Source organism: Capra hircus, chromosome 3 (genome assembly GCF_001704415.2).
Source record: "Capra hircus breed San Clemente chromosome 3, ASM170441v1, whole genome shotgun sequence".
NCBI classification, from domain to species: Eukaryota; Metazoa; Chordata; class Mammalia; order Artiodactyla; family Bovidae; genus Capra; species Capra hircus.
The window spans coordinates 1,668,025-1,691,584 of NC_030810.1; the positions used below are offsets into that span (position 1 = coordinate 1,668,025).

Here is a 23,560-nt window from a genome sequence, read left to right on the forward strand (position 1 = left end):
AAAGAATCCATGCCGTCTATGACGTCTATTTGTAGGGACAGTGTCCTGAGCCCTCTCCTTGTGAACTCTCGCCACTCGTGTGATCTAAGCTCCTGCAGCATCAGCTTGAGAAGCCAAGAGCTTGTCAGAAATGCAGAATCTTGGGCACCAAAGTATAACCCACATTTACTGTAAGATCCCTGATTATTTCTACTCTCATTAAGCTCAGACCCTCTGCCCTAACTGACCCTGCCCAGGGCAGTGAGGGGTGGGGGACCTTGTTGTCCAGGCTCCAGGCTCCCAGGACTCACCTGTCAGTGATGCTAACCACACCCTGCTGAGGGATGACCGCAGTGCCTCTGTGATGTCAGGAGGGACATGGCTCACCCAGGACCCTGTGCTCTCGGGGAGGACGCGACTCCTGACCCAGGTGTGTGCTGATGATAATGATGTGGTGTTGAGGGCCCCCTTCCTTGTCCACCTCTGGCCTCCTGTGCAGGGAAGTGAGAGTGAGGAGGGGGCAGAGGAGGGCAGCAGGCTCTGGCTGCAGGAACTCCTGGGTCTTGATAGAAGCAGAGCAGGGCATGAACTCAGTTCACCTGCCCCTCCACACTGTCCATCAGCTGGGAAGCAGATTAAGGTGCCTGCACCTTGGGGACACTCTGCTGGGAAGATCTCTCCACCAGCACAGCAGGCCTTTGGGCCTCGAATGGCCAATTAGGTAAAGTTGTTTGTGTTCTGGCCTCTAAAGTGTCCTGGGACTTCGGCTTCTACTGTGTCCCCTGTGGCCACCCTTTTTCTGACCCTTCTCACCTGCAGGGCTGGGAACCGAACCCAGAAATTCCTCTGAACCCCAGAGCAATGAACAGGAGGTAAGCACTGAGTCTGACAGCAGACCCCCATGGCCTTCCCTCAGGGGCAAGAGGTGTGAATCCCTGGGCCCAGGGCCCCTCCTCCTAACCAAGCCCTCCTGCTACATTCCCACTCTGTTGGTTGAGAAAAAGTGGCCTGGTGTGAATGAGTCCTGCCTTGAGGAACTGGGTCCCTCCCTTCTATCATGGTTCTCCTCCCTCAAGCCCCATGACCTTGTGCAAATCACTCTGTCCTTATCATATGTATCAGTTAATTTAAGAGCATCCTTTTTTACATTTTTTATTTCTAACATACATATTTTAAATTATCTATTTAAAAAAATTCAAAATGAACATGTGCTTGCAGAAATCCAAGCAATGAAGATGTGGCAAAGGAAAAAAAGAAACTTTAACCCGTGTAAAAACCTCAGTCTTATCCAGAACCGGGTGAATTCTCTACAGACGTGTGTGCATGCTGGTGGGTTTTATTTTATTGGTTTTAACTTTTCTAAAATATGGATCATGACATTCATTAATTCTACAAGATGATCTTTTCGCTAACTCTATGAATATCTAAGTTAGTTTTTTGCCTTTAATGGGTAGATTAACTAAATTTATTTATCCATCATATTAGTGGACCGTGAGACTATTTTTTCTGTTATAAACAATATGGCAAAGAATGCTCACTCTGCCCTCCTGGTCACATTGCTGGGACTGGCAGCTGATCTTTATGCCTATTCCCTACTGCACTCCCAGACCTGGTACAATTTCTGCCTCTGGCATCAGGACATGAAAAATGCACATGGGTCTCCCCTCAGCACTTAACATCTTTCATCTTCTGAATGTTTGTGCATCTCACATGGTGTGACGACTAGTTGCATCAATTTGACTGGGCCAGGGGATGTCCAGATATTTGGTCAAATATGATTCGAGGTATTTGGGTGAGGGTGTTTTAGGATGGATTTTAAATTGGTACACAGGGCAAAGCAGATTGCATCCCTAATGTAGGTGGGTCTCGTCCAATCCGTTGAAAGCTTAAATAGAAGAAGACCTTGACCCGCCTCTAAATAAGAAGGGATTCCGTCTGCCCAACTGCCTTTTAGGCTGGGACATCAGGGTTTTCCTGTTCTGGTACTCAAAACTGAAAACAGAAGCTTTTCCTGTATCTTGAGCCTGCCAACCACAGATCTGGGGGCCCGTTGGCATCCATAATAGTGTGGGGGTGCTTCCTTATAGTGACTGTTTCTATATATGTCTGTGTTGCTGTTTAGTTGCTAGGTCGTATCTGACTCTTTGTGACCTCCATGGACTGTAGCCTGCCAGGCTCTTCTGTCCATGGGATTTCCCAGGCAAGACTCCTGCAGTGAGTTGCCATTTCTTTCTCAAGGGCATCATCTCGACCCAGGGATTGAACCCATGTCTCCTGCATTGGCAGGTGGGTTCTTTACCACTGAGCTGCCAGGGATGCTCTGTACATGTCTGTACATGTCCTATAGGCTTTGGGTCTCTGAGAAACCCCACCTGATCCACTAACACTAGTATCCACTTTTAATGAGCACAACTATTAGTGTGGGCTAATCTTTCCATACAGTTGTTGGCCGTTTGTGTTTCTAAGGGGCTGTGATACAAATTAGACAAGCAAGGGAGGCTGAGCCTGGACTTAACCCCTTCTTTGTGGACCACAGCCCCAGGAACACTGGCCTGATAGCCCATATCACTGGGCGCAGTGACTCACATACTTGCTGTTTCAGTGTGAAGCAGAGCTCTTCCCATTTATTTCAGTCTTTGGCCTTAAAAACCTACTCAACCTCATCCTAGACTAAACTCTGGTCCACTTCCCTGCTGGGAGGAGAGCTTCCCACATGACAGTCAGTCTTTGCTTTCTCAGTCTCTACTTTCTATTTTACAACAAAATTTTCATTTTTTTCATGGATTCTGAGCTCTTTCCATATTCAGTTCAGTTCAGTTCAGTCGCTCAGTCATGTCCAACTCTTTGCAACCCCGTAGACTGCAGCATGCCAGGCTTCCCTGTCCATCACCACTCCCAGAGTTTACTCAGACTCATGCCCGTTGAGTCAGTGATGCCATCCAACATCTTACAGATCCTGTGTATCTAACATTTGTTCAATGTGCTGCTGGCTTTTGAGTGGTCTCCTTGGCTCTCATATGACTTTCTCCAGGGATACTCCCATCCTCTCCTCAGCCTCTTCCTGAGGAAACTGGGATTTCCTTAGGGTCAACTACCCTCTTGGCTACATATCCAACTAACAAGTACACCCTCAGTGAAGACTCCTTCTTCATGTTCTTCTCATAACCTTGGAGTTTTTACTTTTTCAACAATCACATTGTTAATACATCCAGAATCTATACTGGTGTGTTCTGTGAAGCTGATGCTAATTTTTTCCCAAGCAGAAAAACTTTACTGAATATTTTGACCTTTCCATAGCTACTGAAATAATTTTGATTTTAATGTCATTTCCTCTAAATATATAAAACTGTCTCTGTTCTCCACATTCTCACTGACAACTGATGTTATAAAACTTATGATGTTTTAAATTTGATAGATAAAAAATTATATATTATTATTTTGATTTGCATTTTAAAATTTTGAGTGAAGTTAAATAAACACCATCATATGTGTTAGTCATCACTGTTTCCTATTAATGCAACTGAAAAGGAAATTTTTTAAAATACAATATTATATCTTACAGTCAATCAGTTCAGTTCAGTCACTTAGTCGTGTCCGACTCTTTGAGACCCCATGAATTGTAGCACACCAGGCCTCCCTGTCCATCACCAACTCCCGGAGTTCACCCAAACTCATGTCCATCGAGTCGATGATGCCATCCAGCCATCTCACCCTCTGTCATCCCCTTCACCTCCTGCCCCCAATCCTTCCCAGCATCAGAGTCTTTTCCAATGAGTCAACTCCTCGCATGAGGTGGCCAAAGTATTGGAGTTTCAGCTTCAGCATCAGTCCTTCCAATGAATACCCAGGACTGATCTCCTTTAGGATGGACTGGTTGGATGTCCTTGCAGTCCAAGGGACTCTCAAGAGTCTTCTCCAACACCACAGTTCAAAAGCATCCATTCTTTGGCACTCAGCTTTCTTCACAGTCCAACTCTCACATCCATACGTGACTACTGGAAAAACCATAGCCTTGACTAGATGGACCTTTGTTGGCAAAGTAATGTCTCTGCTTTTTAATATGCTGTCTATAAGACTATACTATATCTTATAGTAGCATCATTGCTTTATTCATATTAATAACAAAATCCTGTTAAAATTTTACTATATTTAAAAAACTATTAAAATATATTTGATTTGTAATGTTGTATTAGTTTCAAGTGTACAATAAAATGGTTCAGGTATACATATATATAAATATACATATTGTTTTTTTTTAATTTTCTTTCATTATAAGTTATTACAAGGTATTGCCGAGAGAAATAGCAATAACCTCAGATATGCAGATGACACCACCCTTACGGCAGAAAGCAAAGAGGAACTGAAAAGCCTCTTGATGAAAGTGAAAGAGGAGAGTGAAAAAGTTGGCTTAAAACTCAACATTCAAAAAAACTAAGATCATGGCATCCAGTCCCATCACTTTATAGCAAATAGATGGGAAACAATGGAAACAGTGAGAGACTTTATTTTGGGGGCTCCAAAATCACTGCAGATAGTGACTAAAGCCTTGAAATTAAAAGATGCTTGCACGTTGGAAGAAAAGTTATGACCAACCTAGAGAGCATATTAAAAAAGCAGAGACATTACTTTGCCAACAAAGGTCTATCTAGTCAAAGTAATTGTTTTTCCAGTAGTCATGTATGGATGTGAGAGTTGGGCCATAAAGAAGGCTGAGCCCTGAAGAATTGATGCTTTTGAACTGTGGTGTTGGAGAAGACTTATGAGTCCCTTGGACTGCAAGGGGATCAAACTAGTCAATTCTAAAGGAAATCATTCAACATAGTTTTGGAAGTTTTGGCCACAGCAATTAGAGCAGAAAAAGAAATAAGTGGAATCCAAATTGGAAAAGAAGAAGTAAAACTCTCACTGTTTGCAGATAACATGATCCTCTACATAGAAAACCCTAAAGACTCCACCAGAAAATTACTAGAGCTAATCAATGAATATAGTAAAGTTGCAGGATATAAAATCAACACACAGAAATCCCTTGTATTCCTATACACTAATAATGAGAAAATAGATAAATTAAGGAAACAATTCCATTCACCATTGCAACGAAAAGAATAAAATACTTAGGAATATATCTACCTAAAGAAACTAAAGACCTATAGATAGAAAACTATAAAACACTGATGAAAGCAATCAAAGAGGACACTAATAGATGGAGAAATACACCATGTTCATGGATTGGAAGAATCAATATAGTCAAAATGAACATACTACCTAAAGCAATCTATAGATTCAATGCAATCACTATCAAGCTACCAACGGTATTTTTCACAGAGCTAGAACAAATTTCACAATTTGTATGGAAATACAAAAAACCTCGAATAGCCAAAGCAATCTTGAGAAAGAAGAATGGAAGTGGAAGAATCAACCTGCCTGACTTCAGGCTCTACCACAAAGCAACCGTCATCAAGACAGTATGGTACTGGCACAAAGACAGAAATATGGATCATTGGAACAAAATAGAAAGCCCAGAGATATATCCATGCACCTATGGACACCTTATCTTTGACAAAGGAGGCAAGAATATACAATAGATTAAAGACAATCTCTTTAAAAAGTGGTGCTGGGAAAACTGGTCAACCACTTGTAAAAGCATGAAACTAGAACACTTTCTAACATCATTCACAAAAATAAACTCAAAATAGATTAAAGATCTAAACGTAAGACTAGAAACTATAAAACTCCTAGCGGAGAACACAGGCAAAACACTCTCTGACATAAATCACAGCAGGATCCTCTATGATCCACCTCCCAGAATACTGGAAATAAAAGCAAAAATAAACAAATGGGATCTAATTAAAATTAAAACTTCTGCACAACAAAGGAAACTATAAGCAAAGTGAAAAGACAGCCTTCGGAATGGGAGAAAATAATAGCAAATGAAGCAACTGACAAACAACTAATCTCACGAATACACAAGCAACTCATGCAGGTCAATTCCAGATAAATAAACGACCCAATCAAAAAATGGGCCAAAGAACTAAATAGACATTTCTCTAAAGAAGACATGCAGATGGCTAACAAACACAAGAAAAGATGCTTTACATCACTCATTATCAGAGAAATGCAAATCAAAACCACAGTGAGGTACCATTTCATACCAGTCAGAATGGCTGCGATCCAAAAGTCTGAAAGTAATAAGTGCTGGAGAGGGTGTGGAGAAAAGGGAACCCTCTTACACTGTTGGTGGGAATGCAAACTAGTACAGCTACTATGGAGAACAGTGTGGAGATTCCTTAAAAAACTGGAAATAGAAATGCCTTATGACCCAGAAATCCCACTGCTGGGCATACACACAGAGGAAACCAGATTTGAAAGAGACACTTGTACCCCAATGTGCATCGCAGCACTGTTTATAATAGCCAGGACATGGAAGCAACCTAGATGTCCATCAGCAGATGAATGGATAAGAGAGCTGCGGTACATATACACAATGAAGTATTACTGAGCCATTAAAAAGAATACATTTGAATCAGTTCTAATACGGTGGATGAAACTGGAGCTGATTATACAGAGTGAAGTAAGCCAGAAAGAAAAACACCAATACAGTATACTAACGCATATATATGGAATTTAGAAAGATGGTAATGATAACCCTGTATGTGAGACAGCAAAAGAGACACAGAGGTATAGAACAGTCTTTTGGACTCTATGGGAGAGGGAGCGGGTGGGATGATTTGGGAGAATGGCACTGAAACTTGTATAACATCATATAAGAGACAATTTGCCAGTCCAATTTCAATGCAGGATACAGGATGCTTAGGGCTGTTGCACTGGGATGAAGGGGTTTCAGGATTGGGAACACGTGTACACCCGTGGTGGATTCATGTTGATGTATGGCAAAACCAATACAATATTGTAAAGTAAAAAAATAAATAAATAAAATAAAGGAAATCAGTCCTGAATATGTATTGGAAGGACTGATGCTGAAGCTGAAGCTCCAATATTTTGGCCACCTGATGGGAAGAACTGACTCATTTGAAAATGCCCTGATGCTGGGAAAGATTTAAGGCAGGAGAAGGGGGTGGCAGAGGGTAAGATGGTTGGATGGAACCACTAACTCGATGGACATGAGTTTGAGCAAGCTCCAGGAACTGGAGCAGGTCCCTGATGGACAGGGAAACCTGGCGTGCTGCAGTCCATGGGGTCGCAGAAAGTCAGACACGACTGAGTGACTAAGCTGAACTGCACAAGGTATTAACTATATTTCCCTGTGCCATACAGTAGGTTGTTGTTGATTATTCATTTTATATATAGCAGTGTATATATTTTAATCCCAAACTCATTCATCTTTCTCCCTCACTCTCTTTTGGTAACCACAAATTTGTTTCCTAGATCTGTGAGTCTATTTCCATTTTGTAAATAAGTTCCTTAGTATCCTTCTTTTAGATTCTACATATAAGTGACATCATATACTATTTGTCTTTCTTCATCTGCTTGACTCCACTCAGTATGACCATCTCTAGGTCCATCCATGTTACTGCAATGGCCTTATTTCATTCTTTTTTATAGTTAGTCACTCAGTTGTGTCCAACTCTTTGTGACCCTATGGACTGTAGTCCGCCAGTCTCCTCTGTCTATGGAACTCTTCAGACAAGAATACTGGAGTGGGTTGCCGTTCCCTTCTCCAGGGAGTCTTCAGACCCAGGGATTGAAACTGGGTTTCCTGCATTTCAGGCAAATTCTTCACCAGCTGAGTAATACTCCACTGTGTATAGGTACCACGTCTTCCTTATCCATTCGTCTGTCAGTGGATGCTTCCTGGCTATTGTGAATAGTGCTGCTATGAACATTCTGGTGCCTGCATCTTTTCAAATTATATTTCTCTCTGGATATATGCCCAGAAGTGGGATTGCAGAGTCATAAGTTATAATGAGGAAATTTTTACTATAATTTTTATTGATCATTAAGTTTTTCATTGTAATAGCTTTTCTTAGTATCCCACAATGATTTATTTCATAAGCTGTCTTTTGTCTTTTTTTTTTCTCTCTCCATGAATTGTCTTTCTTTGCAGAGTAAACACCTTAAAGGAGATGGAGGTGGGTGAATGTCATATCAAGATTGTAACTGCTTCCCTCTCTGGCCAACTATTGCTGGTTTGTGTTGCTAGATCTGATTTTCAAATGAAATGAAGTTCAGATTTCATATGTGCTCTCCCATTATTTTTGTTGTTGGGAACCAACATGAAACGGAATTTAAAAAAAACACCTGCAACTCACCTATACCAAAGCAAAAAATACCGGGCTTATACAGGTCATCTTGCTAAGCACGTTTAGAGCTACGAAAGCACAAAATTAGAATGTCAGCTGTCATAACACGGGAGCTGAAACTGTTTATAAAGTAAGAGGACTTTACACAACAAAAAAAGAAATTTCTGGCACGGGAGAAAGTCTTAAGGGCTTCCTGATAAGTATAGAGAAAAAGAAAAAATGTATTAAAGAGAAGTTAATAAGTATAAAGGACAGATATGTAAAATTCAATATAAAATTAACCAACTTTGATAGAGAAAAACCAACATGGAAGAGAAAATATTTTCAAAAACAGAATAGAAGAGACTCAGAGCATTGAAGAAGGAACCCCATTGGCAATGTGTGTTTTGGGAGGGAGGGTGTTGCAGAACAATGAACTCCAAGACACATCCTGACTAAGCATCATGATGTGGACAAGGAGGGGGAGGAGGATGGGACATTTTAAATACACAGGAGATGAGCACATGGTGTAATGAGCCCTGATTACTCATTGCCCAGCTTTAATAGCCATGAACTCTTGGTTAGGCTTGTCCAGCCCCTACCCTACTCCAATAGCCCCTAGCGGGCGGCTGTGACCCAGCGTGCTAAGCGCAGGTGGCAGCGACCCAGTGTGCTAAGCACGGCCGAGAGGAGTTACCCCACGTCTGAGGTCAGGTGCAGCGGCTGAGAGTGCCAGGCTGCGACGGCACAGGAACGGCCGAGAGGAGCTACCCAAGTCCGAGGTCAGGGGTGGTGGCCCAAGGAGCTACCCCACATCTGAGGCCATGGGTGGCATCCAAGGTCAGTGGCGGCTGGGAGGAGACACCTCGTGAAAGAGGTCGGGGCGGTGGCTGAGAGGAGCTACCCCACGTCCGAGGCCAGGGGCGGCCAGGAGAAGCCACCTCATGAATGAGGCCAGGGGCGGTGGCCCTGAGGAGCCACCCTGCGTCCAAGGCCAGGGGCAGTGGCCAAGAGGAGCAACCTGAGGAGCAGTGGTAGCGCGGGCGCAGGAGGGCCTAGAGGAGCCATCCCACATTGATGGTCAGGAAGGGCAGTGGTAAGGAGATACCCCTTGTCCAAGGTAAGGAACAGTGGCTGTGCTTTGTGGGAGCAGCCATGGAGATACCCCACGATCAAGGTAAGAGAAACCCAAGTAAGATGGTAGGTGTAGCAAAGGGCATCAGAGGGCAGACACACTGAAACCATACTCACAGAAAACTAATTAATCTAATCACACTAGGACCACAGCCTTGTCTAAACTCAGTGAAACTAAGCCATGCCCGAGGGGCAACCCAAGACAGGCGGGTCATGGTGGAGAGGTTTGACTGAATGTGGTCCACTGGAGGAGGGAATAGCAAACCACTTCAGTATTCTTGCCTTGAGAACCCCATGAACAGTATGAAAAGGCAAAATGATAGGATACTGAAAGAGGAACTCCTCAGGTCAGTAGGTGCCCAATATGCTACTGGAGATCAGTGGAGAAATAACTCCAGAAAGAATGAAAGGATGGAGCCAAAGCAAAAACAATACCCAGCTGTGGATGTGACTGGTGATGGAAGGAAGGTCCGATGCTGTAAAGAGCAAAACTGCATAGGAACCTGGAATGTCTGGTCCATGAATCAAGGCAAATTGGAAGTGGTCAAACAAGAGATGGCAAGGGTGAACGTCGACATTCTAGGAATCAGCGAACTAAAATGGACTGGAATGGGTGAATTTAACTCAGATGACCATTATATCTACTACTGTGGGCAGGAATCACTCAGAAGAAATGGAGTAGCCATCATGGTCAACAAAAGTCTCTGAAATGCAGTACTTAGATGCAGTCTCAAAAACGACAGAATGATCTCTGTTTGTCTCCAAAGCAAACCATTCAATATCAGAGTAATCCAAGTATATGCCCCAACCAGTAATGCTGAAGAAGCTGAAGTTGAACGATTTTATGAAGACCTACAAGACCTTTTAGAACTAACACCCAAAGAAGATGTCCTTTTCATTCTAGGGGACTGGAATGCAAAAGTAGGAAGTCAAGAAACACCTGGAGTAACAGGCAAATTTGGCCTTGGAATGGAGAATGAAGCAGGGCAAAGACTAATAGAGTTTTGCCAAGAAAATGCACTGGTCATAGCAAACACCCTCTCCCAAAAACACAAGAGAATACTCTACACATGGACATCACCAGATGGTCAACACCAAAATCAGACTGATTATATTCTTTGCAGCCAAAGATGGAGAAGCTCTATACAGGGAGCAAAATCAAGACCAGGAGCTGACTGTGGCTCAGATCATGAACTCCTTATTGCCAAATCCAGACTTAAATTGAAGAAAGTAGGGAAAACCGCGAGACCATTCAGGTATGAACTAAATCAAATCCCTTATGATTATACAGTGGAAGTGAGAAATAGATTTAAGGGCCTAGATCTGATAGATAGAATGCCTGATGAACTATGGAATGAGGTTCGTGACACTGTACAGGAGACAGGGATCAAGACCATCGCCATGGAAAAGAAATGCAAAAAAGCAAAATGGCTGTCTGGGGAGGCCTTACAAATAGCTGTGAAAAGGAGAGAGGCAAAAAGCAAAGGAGAAAAGGAAAGATATAGGCATCTGAATGCAGAGTTCCAAAGAATAGCAAGAAGAGATAAGAAAGACTTCTTCAGCGATCAATGCAAACAAATAGAGGAAAACAACAGAATGGGAAAGACTAGAGATCTCTTTAAGAAAATTAGAGATACCAAGGAAATATTTCATGCAAAGATGGGCTCAATAAAGGCAGAAATGATATGGACCTAACAGAAGCAGAAGATATTAAGAAGAAGTGGCAAGAATACATGGAAGAACTGTACAAAAAAGATCTTCATGACCCATATAATCATGATGGTGTGATCACTAATCTAGAGCCAGACATCCTGGAAAGTGAAGTCAAGTGGGCCTTAGAAAGCATCACTACGAACAAAGCTTGTGGAGGTGATGGAATGCCAGTTGAGCTCTTTCAAATCCTGAGAGAGGATGCTGTGAAAGTGCTGCACTCAATGTGCCAGCAAATTTGGAAAACTCAGCAGTGGCCACAGGACTGGAAAAGGTCAGTTTTCATTCCAATCCCAAAGAAAGGCAATGCAAAAGAATGTTCAAACTACCACACAATTGCACTCATTTCACATGCTAGTAAAGTAATGCTCAAAATTCTCCAAGCCAGGCCTCAGCAATACGTGCACCGTGAACTTCCTGATGTTCAAGCTGGGTTTAGAAAAGGCAGAGGAACCAGAGATCAAATTGCCAACATCCACTGGATCATGGAAAAAGCAAGAGAGTTCCAGAAAAACATCTATTTCTGCTTTATTGACTATGCCAAAGCCTATGACTGTGTGGATCACAATCAACTGTGGAAAATTCTGAAACAGATGGGAATACCAGAGCACCTGACCTGCCTCTTGAGAAGTCTGTATGCAGGTCAGGAAGCAACAGTGAGAACTGGATATGGAACAACACACTGGTTCCAAATAGGAAAAGGAGTACGTCAAGGCTGCATATTGTCACCCTGCTTGTTTAACTTATATGCAGAGTACATCATGAGAAATGCTGTGCTGGATGAAGCACAAGCTGGAATCAAGATTGCCAGGAGAAATATCAATAACCTCAGATATGCAGATGACACCACCCTTATGGCAGAAAGTGAAGAGGAGCTAAAAAGCCTCTTGATGAAAGTGAAAGAGGAGAGCGAAAAAGTTGGCTTAAAGCTCAACATTCAGAAAACGAAGATCATGGCATCCAGTCCCATCACTCCATGGGAAATAGATAGGTAAACAGTGGAAACAGTGTCAGACTTTATTTTTGGGGACTCCAAAATCACTGCAGATGTTGATTGCGGCCATGAAATTAAAAGTTATGACCAACCTAGATAGCATATTCAAATCAGAGACATTACTTGCCAACTAAGTTCCGTCTAGTCAAGGCTATGGTTTTTCCTGTGGTCATGTATGGATGTGAGAGTTGGACTGTGAAGAAAGCTGAGCACTGAAGAATTGATGCTTTTGAACTGTGGTGTTGGAGAAGACTCTTGAGAGTCCCTTGGCCTGTAAGGAGATCCAACCAGTCCATTCTGAAGGAGATCAACCCTGGAATTTCTTTGGAAGGACTGATGCCTAAGCTGGAACTCCAGTACTTTGGCCACCTCATGCGAAGGGTTGACTCATTGGAAAAGACCCTGATGCTGGGAGGAATTGGGGGCGGGAGGAGAAGGGGACAACCAAGGATGAGATGGCCTGTTGGCATCATGGACTCGATAGACATGAGTCTCAGTGAACTTTGGGAGTTGGTGATGAACAGGGAGGCCTGGCGTGCTGCGATTCATGAGGTGGGAAAGAGTCGGACACAACTGAGCGACTGAACTGAACTGAACTGACTGAACTGAAGTATTAAACAAACAGGGTTTCAATTATAAGTATTTCAGCATGCATCTCTAAAAGAAAAGGATATCCACAATGAATAAATTCTTTAATATCATCAAATATCACCTGTTGCTTGAATGTCTATCTCATAAATGTAATAAATGCTTTTAAATGGCATTTATTTTAATTGGTATCAAAAAAGATGCTCTCTGTGATTGGCTCAATGCCTCTAAGTCCCACCTAAGAGGATGGGCTTCCTCTCTATGTCCCTCCTGTCTCTTTCTCTGTCTCAGTTCATCCTCCATCCTCCTCTGTAACTTCTCCAGTCCTTCCCCCCTTTTCCTCCTCCCCACTCTCCTCATCCCCCTCCTCCCCTTCTCCTCCTCTCCCTCCCCCTTGCCCTCTTCTTCATCCTCCTCCTCGTCTTTATTCTTCTGTGACTTCAACTAAACTAACTGTGGCACAGACTGCCTTTCATTTTCCCATTTCTACAAATTTGCTCCCATCAGTAAACCGTTCAGCCTCAAGAGATTCATGTGTCAGCCATGAATGGAAAGGCCTTGTTACGTAGAGCTGAGGTAGAGAATGCAGCCTGTTTCTATGACTCCTACCTATCCTGCCTCTATGACTCTGTCATGTTGTGCTAGTCGCCAGTCTTGCTCAACTCTGTGTGATCCCACGAATTGTCTGCTCTGTCCACGGAATTCTCCAGGCCAGAATACTGGAGAATTGCCATTCCCTTCTCCAGGGGATCTTCCTGAGCCAGGGGTCCTGCCCAGGTCTCCTGAATTACAGGCAGACTCTTCACCATCTGAGCCACCGGGAAAGTCATCACTCTACTGACTATATTACCCTACAGGGTCTTCATCATCATGAGCCGTTAATTATCTGATGGCAAAGATTTTCCCACGCACCCTTGAAGTGGGCGACCCATGATTTGTTTTCAGGAAGGGTTGGATAAAATGCTGGATGAAAGAATGAATTAGACGAATAAAGAATGAATTCCTCAAACCACACCCAGTGCCTCCCCTCAAGTCCTCTTGTCCTCTCCTCAGGACACTGGGTCTCTCTAGTCACCCTCTGTCACGTGGCTGTGTGTCTCTGCCCCAGTCTCCACAGGGCATCCTTCACGTCCTTGTTTCTCAGGCTGTAGATGAGGGGGTTGAGCATCGGGATGACCAGGGTGTAGAAGACAGAGACCACCTTGCCCTGCTCCATGGACGCCACAGCTCCCGGCTGGGCATACATGACAAAAAGGGTTCCATAAAAGAGGGACACAGCTGTCATGTGGGAGCCGCAGGTGGAGAAGAGCTTGTGTCTCCCTCCTCCTGAGCGCATCCTCAGGATGGTCACTGTGATGTAGCCATAGGAGACGAGGACCACAAGGGTGGTGCCCATGATGATGAGGCCAGAGATGGCAAACATGACCAGCTCATTGGTAGTAGTGTCGGCACAGGCAAGCTTGAGCAGAGGTGGCACATCACAGTGGAAGTGGTCAATGTGGTTGGAGCTGCAGAATGGGAGAGTGAATGTTAAGGGGGTCTGCACAATGGAGTTGAAGAAGCCCCCACAGTAGGTGCCCAGAATCAGGCGGGCACAGACCAAGGGGCGCATGGAGATGGGGTAGCGCAGGGGGCTGCAGATGGCCATGAAGCGGTCATAGGCCATCACGGCCAGGAGGAAACCCTCTGTGGTGACCAGCAGGGAGAAGAAGAAGAACTGGGTGGCACAGCCTGTGAAGGTGATGAGCTTGGAGGAGGACAGGAAGGTGGCCAGGGCCTTGGGGGCAATGACAGATGAGTAGCACAGGTCCAGGAAGGAGAGGTTCTTGAGGAAGAAGTACATCGGGGAGTGCAGACGGGCATCCAGGGTGATGACCACGATCATCGTGAGGTTCCCCAGGACGGCCACCACGTACAGGGCCAGGAACAGAGCAAAGAGCAGGGCCTGGGTCTGTGGGCCACCCCCAAATCCATCCAGCACAAACTCCTGCAGAGGCATCACTGAGTGGTTTCCATTTTGGGGGGTTGACATGGTCCTGAGGTGGGGGACACGAGGCAGAGAGCAGAGAGCTGGTGGGAGGCAGGGAGAGGGAGCAGGTCATGTTCTCTTGGGAAACAGGAGCCCTTCAGTGCCTCACTGCCCACTGGCCAAGGGGCCACCAGCTGCCCAGCTCTGCTGCCAGATGAGCTCACTGACCTGGAAAGGGACATTTGCTCCAGCTCACTAGTTTATAATTATGCACGTTCATTCACTTGTCAGACTCTGAGCTGCTGCCATTGTGTGGTGGGGGCATGTCAGGGGCTTTGCAGAGTTCAGGACCTTCAGTGTGAGGAGCATTGCAGCCCCTGTGCTTCCTCTAATACATGCTGTCCATCCCCAAGGGGATGCTTCTGAGTTGTGTCCTTCTTCAACATCTAATCGTGCACTTTCTTTCCTTGTTAACCCAATTCACAAATTTTGGAAGTGTTTACTGAGTGCTTCCTTCCCACGTGGAAGGCCAAGCTGGAAGGAGAGCAGGAACTAGCAATGATCGGGTGAATTTCTGTCGTTTTGTCTTGCAGACCCTAAGCCCCATCTCAGCATCAGTGTCTGGAACCTGGACTACACGATCGTTCTCTCCCCAGAGCACTGTGCATCCTTGAGGATCTCAGGAGACGTCTAGTGTTGGACAGATTTGGGAAGGAAATAACCCACAGTCTGAGAAGCAGCAGGACAGGGGCTGTGACTCATTCAGGAGATGGGCATGTCTTCTCCTGTCCTGACTTCCATGCCCCTGGTTCCTCTGCACACCCTGTGTAGTGAATGCTTGGAGCCGGGGGAGCCTCCAACACAGTCACATCTCCTCAGTGTCTCGGTCCTCCTGCTGGGTGCTGCTTCCTGTCCCTGTCACAGCCCAGACCTCCCTGGTCTGCCCTGAGCAGGGCTGACCACCACACTCTCATGGCACATGGGGACCAGCTCTGTAATGGCCAGAGGAATTATCAGGGGAGATGCAGCCTGAGGGGGGAGGAGTGGTGAAGGATGGAGGGCCCAGAGCTGCAGCGTCTCCCGCAGTGTAGATGAGGATCAATAAGAAGGTGTATTTCAGAGCAAAGCCCATGTGGTCTAGAGGTCAGATCTATAGCGTCGTGAGCTGGCTTACTTTGGAAGGAGATGGGGTGCACAAGCAGAGGCTTGGTGGTCAGTGGTTCCTCTAGAGAAGCAGTGGCCTCCACGTTCCTTCAGGAACTTCTCTTGAAGTTTTCTTAGAAGGTGCCCTGAAATATTCTATACTTTCCAGCAAAGGAGTGGTTGATGACCATGGAGGTTGTCCAGCTTTCCTCTCCTGGGCTATTGACTCCCACCCTCACAAGACAGCAGAGCAGGACAGTCTGACCTGGATGTCCAGGGAGATCCCTCTCAAATTCAGGGCTGGAGCTGGTGCTCAGGGTGGAGTTGAGGGTCTGCCCTACACACGCTGGTTGCACACCCTGGTACCCAGCCAGTTCCTGTCCCCCTGTGCTCACAATTGAGGTGGCCATGACCTAGCTGTCGACTTCTGCTTGGCCAGCTCCTCGTGAAGATAATCCTGGCAAATGTGACCAGAGTGACCATCTTCCACCATTCTCAGGTTGACTGGCCTTGCTCCTATATCCTTGGGGTTCCTAGCTTCATGTTTGTGATTGTTTTCCAGGACAATTCATCTGCATCAGGGGCCTTGGGTCATCACAGCAGTGACCCTAGGGTGCCTGGGGGAGCCCCAGAGGAGTGACTGGCTTTTTTTCTAGGAAGCCAAGCTGCCGGGAGCCAGCCGAGGAATCCCGCCAGTGGCAAAGGTCATGAGGAAGAGACCCGACAGGGAAAGGTGAGTCGGATCTCGAGGGAACCTCCCTGGACCTACTTGAGCATCTACCCCAAAACCAGAATCTGTCTGCCTTACTATATTATGCCTTTCACCAACTCTTCTGACATTAACAGGGGGCTGTCCCCCCACCACCTTTTTCTGGAAAAATTAATTTAGAGCTTTTATTTATTTTTATTTATTTTTTATTTTTTAATTTTTTTATTTTAAAATCTTTAATTCTTTAGATAATAAGTCTCCTGGGCATAATAAGAGTGTTTCAATCCAAAAACCCCTCTGATGGCTTTCTAGCCTGCCTGACAGGTTTATCCAGACTCTTACAGCTACGCATGTGATTGTTTACAGCCTCCCGACCACAAGAGGCACAGGAAGCTTAAAAAATTCTAGGAATGTAGGGCCTTCTGAGGAGTCAAAATCATTAGAATAGAACTGATTAAGGGTTTCATTGTTGAGCCAATACTTGCTGCCAAGTTTTCATATCTTTTATTTGTTGATATAGTTGGTACGTAGAAAAAACAGGCAGTAGCCCTGGCATTAGCAACATTAGATCTTTGAGTTAAGTATTTTCTTTGTTATAACCCACTGCACCTTTGTTCTACAGGAATGTAAGTTTATTTAGTACTTTGAGGGTGATGCAGATGAAAGGAAAAACGCTTCAAGGGAAAATGAGTTTTCTGGTTGATAGACATTTATCTAGGGAAAAAGCCATAAAAATGTTAACAGGCCTCTTGGCCAGAAGATAATGTAAATCACCAGAGACCTTTTGTATACAGGAAGGTATGCAAAAAGAAAGCCTGGTCTCAATAAGGGTCAGGACTGCTGCCCCTGCATAACTCTGCATATTCCATCATTTCTTTATGTACAACTTGGGTTATATAAGCTGCCTTTGAAAATAAAGTTGTGGGTCTTGCTCTGATGCTCGGCTCCCCCATGTCGTTCTTTTCTTATTCTCCCTTTTCAGGCTGAATTCCCATCTGGAGCATAGAGGCTCACCGTGTCTACTTATTTGCCTGGGCTTCTAAGACCCATGAGAGTGGGAGCCCAAGGTGGGGCACCCTCCGCTATTCAAGCGGGCGCCTGCGGCCTATGTAGATGGTGCAAGTCCCTTGTCTAGGGGCTTTATTGGCTTTCTATGTAAACCAAGGAATACAGCCTCTTTTCTCCTCTATTTTCTCCACTACATTATTCTTTCCTAATCTCTGTTTATATCTCTAAATAAATAAATCTCTCCTCACCGACTCCGTCCTTGCTTTGAATTACCCTGGATCCACTGGGGCTGGACCCCGGCACCAAGCTACCACCTTTGTTATAAAAAACAAACTCACATGTTCCTTTGGCTTGTTGGGATGATCCAGTGAGGCTATTTTAGTGGCTTTAGTAAACCTGTGTGAATTGAGCCTGAGAAATTCTTGCCTAATAAAGCAAAAAATTCAGTTATCTGCAAGCCTCAATTTGTATTAGCTATGGCTGAATCCTTCCTTGTGAGCTGATCTCACATGTGGTCTGAGGGCCTATAGCATCCAGCAGAGCCTGGAGCTTGTCAGAACAGCAGAGCCTCAGGCACTGAACGAAACCCCACATTTATAAGAGACCCACTGATTATTTCTACTCTCTTTAAAGTTCAGACCGGCTGCCCTCAACGACCCTGTGCAGTGCAGCAGGGGTGGAGGGGGGCAGTGTTGATTAGGCTCCAGGACCCCAGGACTCACCTGTCAGTGATGCTGACCGCGCCCTGCTGAGTGATGGCCACACTGCTCCTGTGATGTCAGGAGGGGCATGGCTCACCCAGGACCCTGTGCTCCCGGGGAGGATGGGACTCCTGACCCAGGTCTGTGTTGATGATAATGACGTGGTGCTCAGGACAGTGCCCTGTTCAGCTCTGGCTTCCTGTGCAGGGAAGTGAGAGTGGGGAGGGGTTAGCAGAGGACTCCTGTGTTCCCAGTGAGGGTCTGTCCCGTGTCCATGTTCTTGCTGTAGAAAGCTCCTGGGTCTTAGAACAAGTAAGAGATAGGAGGATTCAGTTCACTTGCTCCTTTAGATCTGATCCTGTGTTTGGGTAGTATGTCCTCAACCTGCACTTCAGGGTCTCTTTGCTGGGGAAGATATATCTATCTGAGCTAGCTGGGAATAGAGGCCTCAAGTGGCCAATTAGCTGAGACTTGGGCTCTGAGTGCACGGGGACTCTCAACTCCCTGGGTCCCCGGAAGCTGCCCTCCAGTGGCCAATCTTGCTCTGATTCCCCTCAATTCAAGACAGAGGAGGCAAGAAGCCTGAAACCCTTCAGAAAGCACTGGGGGCCAACAGGAGAGAAGGAAGAGAACTTAGAGGGACCCAGTGGCCCTCCTTGGAGAGCTGTCCTCCAGGCAGCAGGTGTGACATCTTGGTCTGTGGCCCATCCCCCTCCCCTGTCCCACCCCCACTGGTTGTTTTGAGGAAAACCGATGAGTAAGAAAACTGGACCTGTGTTCCAAGCACAGCCCTTTCTATGCATCTATTATCATTGGGAGATTGGGGTTGACACATATACACTATTGATACTATGTATAAAATAGACACTTAGTGAGAATCTACTATATAGCTCAGGGGACTGGACTCAATACGCTGTGGTGGCCTGAATGGGAAGGAAACCCAAAGGGGGGAATATATGTGCATATGTAGCTAGTTCACTTTGCTGTTCAGTAGACATTAATGAAACACTGTAAAACAACTGCACTCCAATGAAATTAATTTAAAAATGAAATACATAGATCCAACTAATAGTGTATATTTTATCATACATCTCCCAGTAGTTGATAAAACAGGGGGAAAATTAGAGTAATATGTTAGATTTAAAATATTAACTAATTGAACCTCCTCAGCACAAATAGTCAAAAACAGTGACTGCATAATTTAAATTCCCTTGAGCCACACAGAATAAGGTGAAAAGTATCTCTAAAAAAAATAATAATGACTACCCAGAAAACCAGAGTATGATCTTATTTCCAAATGAATTGGCTAGCATGAGGTCATGCTGGATTAGGTAGGCCCTAAGTCCAATGACTGGGGTCTTTATAGGAAGAGGAAATGATATGGAGACACAAAGACACAAGGGCAAAGGGCATGTAAGACTGGACGGAGGTTGGAGGGATGCAGCAAAGGGGAAGGAATGCCCCCAAAATGCCAGGAGCCTCCAGGAAGAAGCAAAGAAGAATGTTTGTCAAGAGTTTTCAAAGGCAGTGGTCTCTGCTGACAACTTGATTTTGATCGTCTATCATTACGACCTACGGAGAAGGCAATGGCACCCCACTCCAGTACTCTTGCCTGGAAGGTCCCATGGATGGAGGAGCCTGGTGGGCTACAGTCCATGGAGTCGCTAAGAACTGAACATCACTGAGTGACTTCACTTTCACTTTTCACTTTCATGCATTGAAGAAGGAAATGGCAACCCACTCCAGTGTTCTTGCCTGGAGAATCCCAGGGATGGGGGAGCCTGGTGGGCTGCCGTCTATGGGGTCGCACAGAGTCGGACATGACTGAAGTGACTTAGCAGCAGCAGCAGCAGCAGCAGCAGCAGCAGCAGCAGCACTATGACCTAAGAGAGAGTAAAATTCCTTTTGCTATAAGTCACCAAATTTGTGTTAATTAGCTATGGTGGCCCTGGTGACTGAAGCAGGAGGGTGGTGAGGGAGTTTGCTTTTACCTGGCAAAGTCAGCAATACACTTCACTGTTTTATCTTGTTCTCCAGCTCTGTGTCAAAATGCACTCTGCAGGAATCTTCAGCATCTTTCCCAGTTCTTCCATATTCTAGTTCAGTTATTTCAATTGTTTTAAACACAATTAACGTACAGCAATTTACTTGTGGAATCTGCTTAGTAGAGACACTTTAGTTTGTTTCTTTCTTTATACTCCTTGTTCAATACTGAATATTATGCAATGGACATCTTCCCCTCTTAAGTGGATATCTAGATGTGTATTCCTGAGTAGAAAGGCACATTTTCTCAAGCTCATTAATTTTCATCTTAATCTTACTGTATTAAGGTTCCTTTCCTTCCAGATTCATTTTTACCATTCAATTACTCTACTCAACTCTAAAACTTTCCATTTTAAGAAATCCTGGTTCCATGGGAGAGAAGTGATCTATAAGCTGCTCCAGTGACCACAATGTTGGATAACTGTGGACACAGAGGATTGATCAGTTCAGTCAGTTCAGTCACTCAGTTGTGTCCGACTCTTTGCGACCCCGTGGACTGCAGCACACCAGGCCTCCCTGTCCATCAACAACTCCCAGAGTCTACTGAAACTCATGTCCACTGAGTCGGTGATGCCACCAGGCCATCTCATCCTCTGTCGTCCCCTTCTCCTGCCTTCAATCTTTCCCAGCATCAGGGTCTTTTCAAATGAGTCAGCGCTTTGCATCAGATGGCCAAAGTACTGAAGTTTCAGCTTCAGCGTCAGTCCTTCCAATGAATATTCAGGACTCATTTCCTTTAGTATGGACTGGTTGGATCTCCTTGCAGTCCAAGGTACTCTCAAGAGTCTTCTCCAACACCACAGTTCAAAAGCATCAATTATTTGGTGTTCAGCTTTCTTTAGGGTCCAACTCTCATATCCATACATGATTCCTGGGAAAACCATAGCTTTGACTAGATGGACCTTTGCTGGAAAAGTAATGTCTCTGCTTTTTAATAAGCTGTCTAGGTTGGTCAAAACTTTTCTTCCAAGGAGCAAGCGTCTTTTAATTTCATGGCTGCAGTCACTATCTGCAGTGATTTTGGAGCCCCAAAACACAAAGTTTCTCACTGTTTCCCCATCTATCTGCCATGAATTGATAGGACCAGATGCCATGATCTTAGTTTTCTGAATGCTGAGCTTTAAGGCAACTTTTTCCACTCTCCTCTTTCACTTCCATCAAGAGGCTCTTTAGTTCTTCACTTTCTGCCGTAAGGGTGGTGTCATCTGCATATCTGAGGTTATTGATATTTCTCCTGGCAATCTTGATTCCAGCTTGTGCTTCATCCAGCACAGCATTTCTCATGATGTACTCTGCAGATAAGTTAAGTAAACAGGGTGACAATATACAGCCTTGACATACTCCTTTCCTGATTTGGAACCAGTCTGTTGTTCCATGTCCAATTCTAACTGCTTCTTCTCGACCTGCATACAGATTTCTCAGGAGGCAGGTCAGGTGGTCTGCTATTCCCATTTTTTGAAGAATTTTCCACAGTTTATTGTGATCCACACAAAGGCTTTGGCATAGCAAGAAAGCAGAAATAGATGTTTTTCTGGAACTCTTGCTTTTTCTATGATCCAGCAGATGTTGGCAATTTGATCTCTGGCTCCTCTGCCTTTTCTAAATCCAGCTTGAACATCTGGAAGTTAATGGTTCACGTACTGTGGAGAAGGGAATGGCAAACCACTTCAGTATTCTTGCTCTGAGAACCCCATGAACAGAGGATTGATAATCCATGACAATTCCTCTCTTCTGTTGCAGTTTTTTCACCAAGTCTCTGTGGGTCTGGACTGCCTACATCATAACTTCCATGAGAACAGGAGGGTGAATTGTCCTTGCTGTAAATCATTCTGCCCCTTCAGCACTCTTCATGAGCAACTGCATCACATACTATTTATCCACTTATCTGCCTAAGTATTTCTTGAAATGATTTTACCAATGAAACATAATGAGCAGTAGGATTCTTTGTTTCCCCATTTACCCTTACTTTCATAAGGTGCTAAATCTCTACCCTTTTGTTTTTATCTGTGTTTCCTGCTGCCAATGAATTCTCCTAAATTTTCAGATTATTTTCAGGCATTGGCATTTTCTCATTTTTATACTAGTAGTTTATACAGTAGTTTCTGCTGGAATAACTCTTAGAGGAAGTGATTTTTTTCAAGACATTTTCCTCCTGCTTCTTTTCCTTAGTTCCTTTGGATATCCTTTGACATGGTGCCTTCTATGTTCAATCAATTTGTTCATTGTGTAGGAACTCCATCAAGCGCGGATAGCATCAATTTATAAAATCATGAAAATCTTTAACTTTGGAGGACAACAATTTTGAGTAGGCACAAGTTATAGTGGCATTTAGGCAAATTTCATTTTCTTCAGCTGGATGATGGTGAATTCCATGAGTAAACATGACTTCATGATTTTTTTCTCTAAATGTGTACAATATAAAAATAAATCATTTTTTCTATCCTAGATGAGAAAGGTGAGTGCTGTGACTGGAGTTCTGGCACCATCTCCAGTGCAAATATCCTCCACGTCCTGGGAACGATGGGGCAGGGGCCCAAGAGAGCTTCTGCCCCAAACGGAACCAAGATGCTGCCTCAGACCCCTGCCCCTCTCCTGTGTGAGAGGCGCTCAGCCAAAGTCATTCCTACTGCCATCGAATTCGCTTTAGGGAATACTTTGGCCACGTATTTAAATTATCATTCTTGTTATTTAAAACAGGGCCATGGATATTTGGTTTGGGTGAAGTATGAAAGAAAGATTAAATATTTGGTTTCTTTTTGGAATCATCACCCATTAGGGCACAATTAAAATTTATCCATCAATCATATCTTTTGTACCAGTCATTGCTTGAGGTGTTTTATTCACCTACATTATCTCAGGTGAGCCTGGCCATGTGAATATATTTTTAATTGCAGTATGTATGTGAATCTGTGTGTGTTATAGTTGATGTTCAACCCTATGTTAGTTTCTGGTGTACAGCATAGTGATTTGACATTTACATATATTATGAAATGGTCACTTGAACAAGTCTAGTAACCCTCTGTCCCCACACTAAGTGTTTACAACACTTTGGACCACATCTCCTATGCTGCATATGCCAGCCCAGTGATTTATTTTTTGCATATTCCCTTCACCTGTTTATCCCCTTTAGCGCCCTCGCTTCTGGCAACCACTCATTTATCCTCTGTATCCATGAGTCTATTTCTGTTCTGTTGGCTTATTTGCTTTCAGATTCAAAATGTAAGTGGAGCCACACGGTATTGTCTTTTCCTGTCTGACTTGTTTCACTTAGGTTAATACCCTCGAATTCCACCTACAAAGATGGACTTCCTCCTCTGCTCTCCGATTCCTCTGGGCTTCAGTTCA

At 44.4% G+C, this 23,560-nt stretch overlaps 1 protein-coding gene across 1 annotated transcript; it reads right to left on the minus strand.

Moving 5' to 3' along the window:
- LOC102183034 (olfactory receptor 12-like) lies at nt 13,724–14,674 on the minus strand. Its single transcript, XM_018046477.1, has one exon. The coding sequence runs from the start codon at nt 14,672–14,674 to the stop codon at nt 13,724–13,726; it is 951 nt and encodes a 316-aa protein (XP_017901966.1).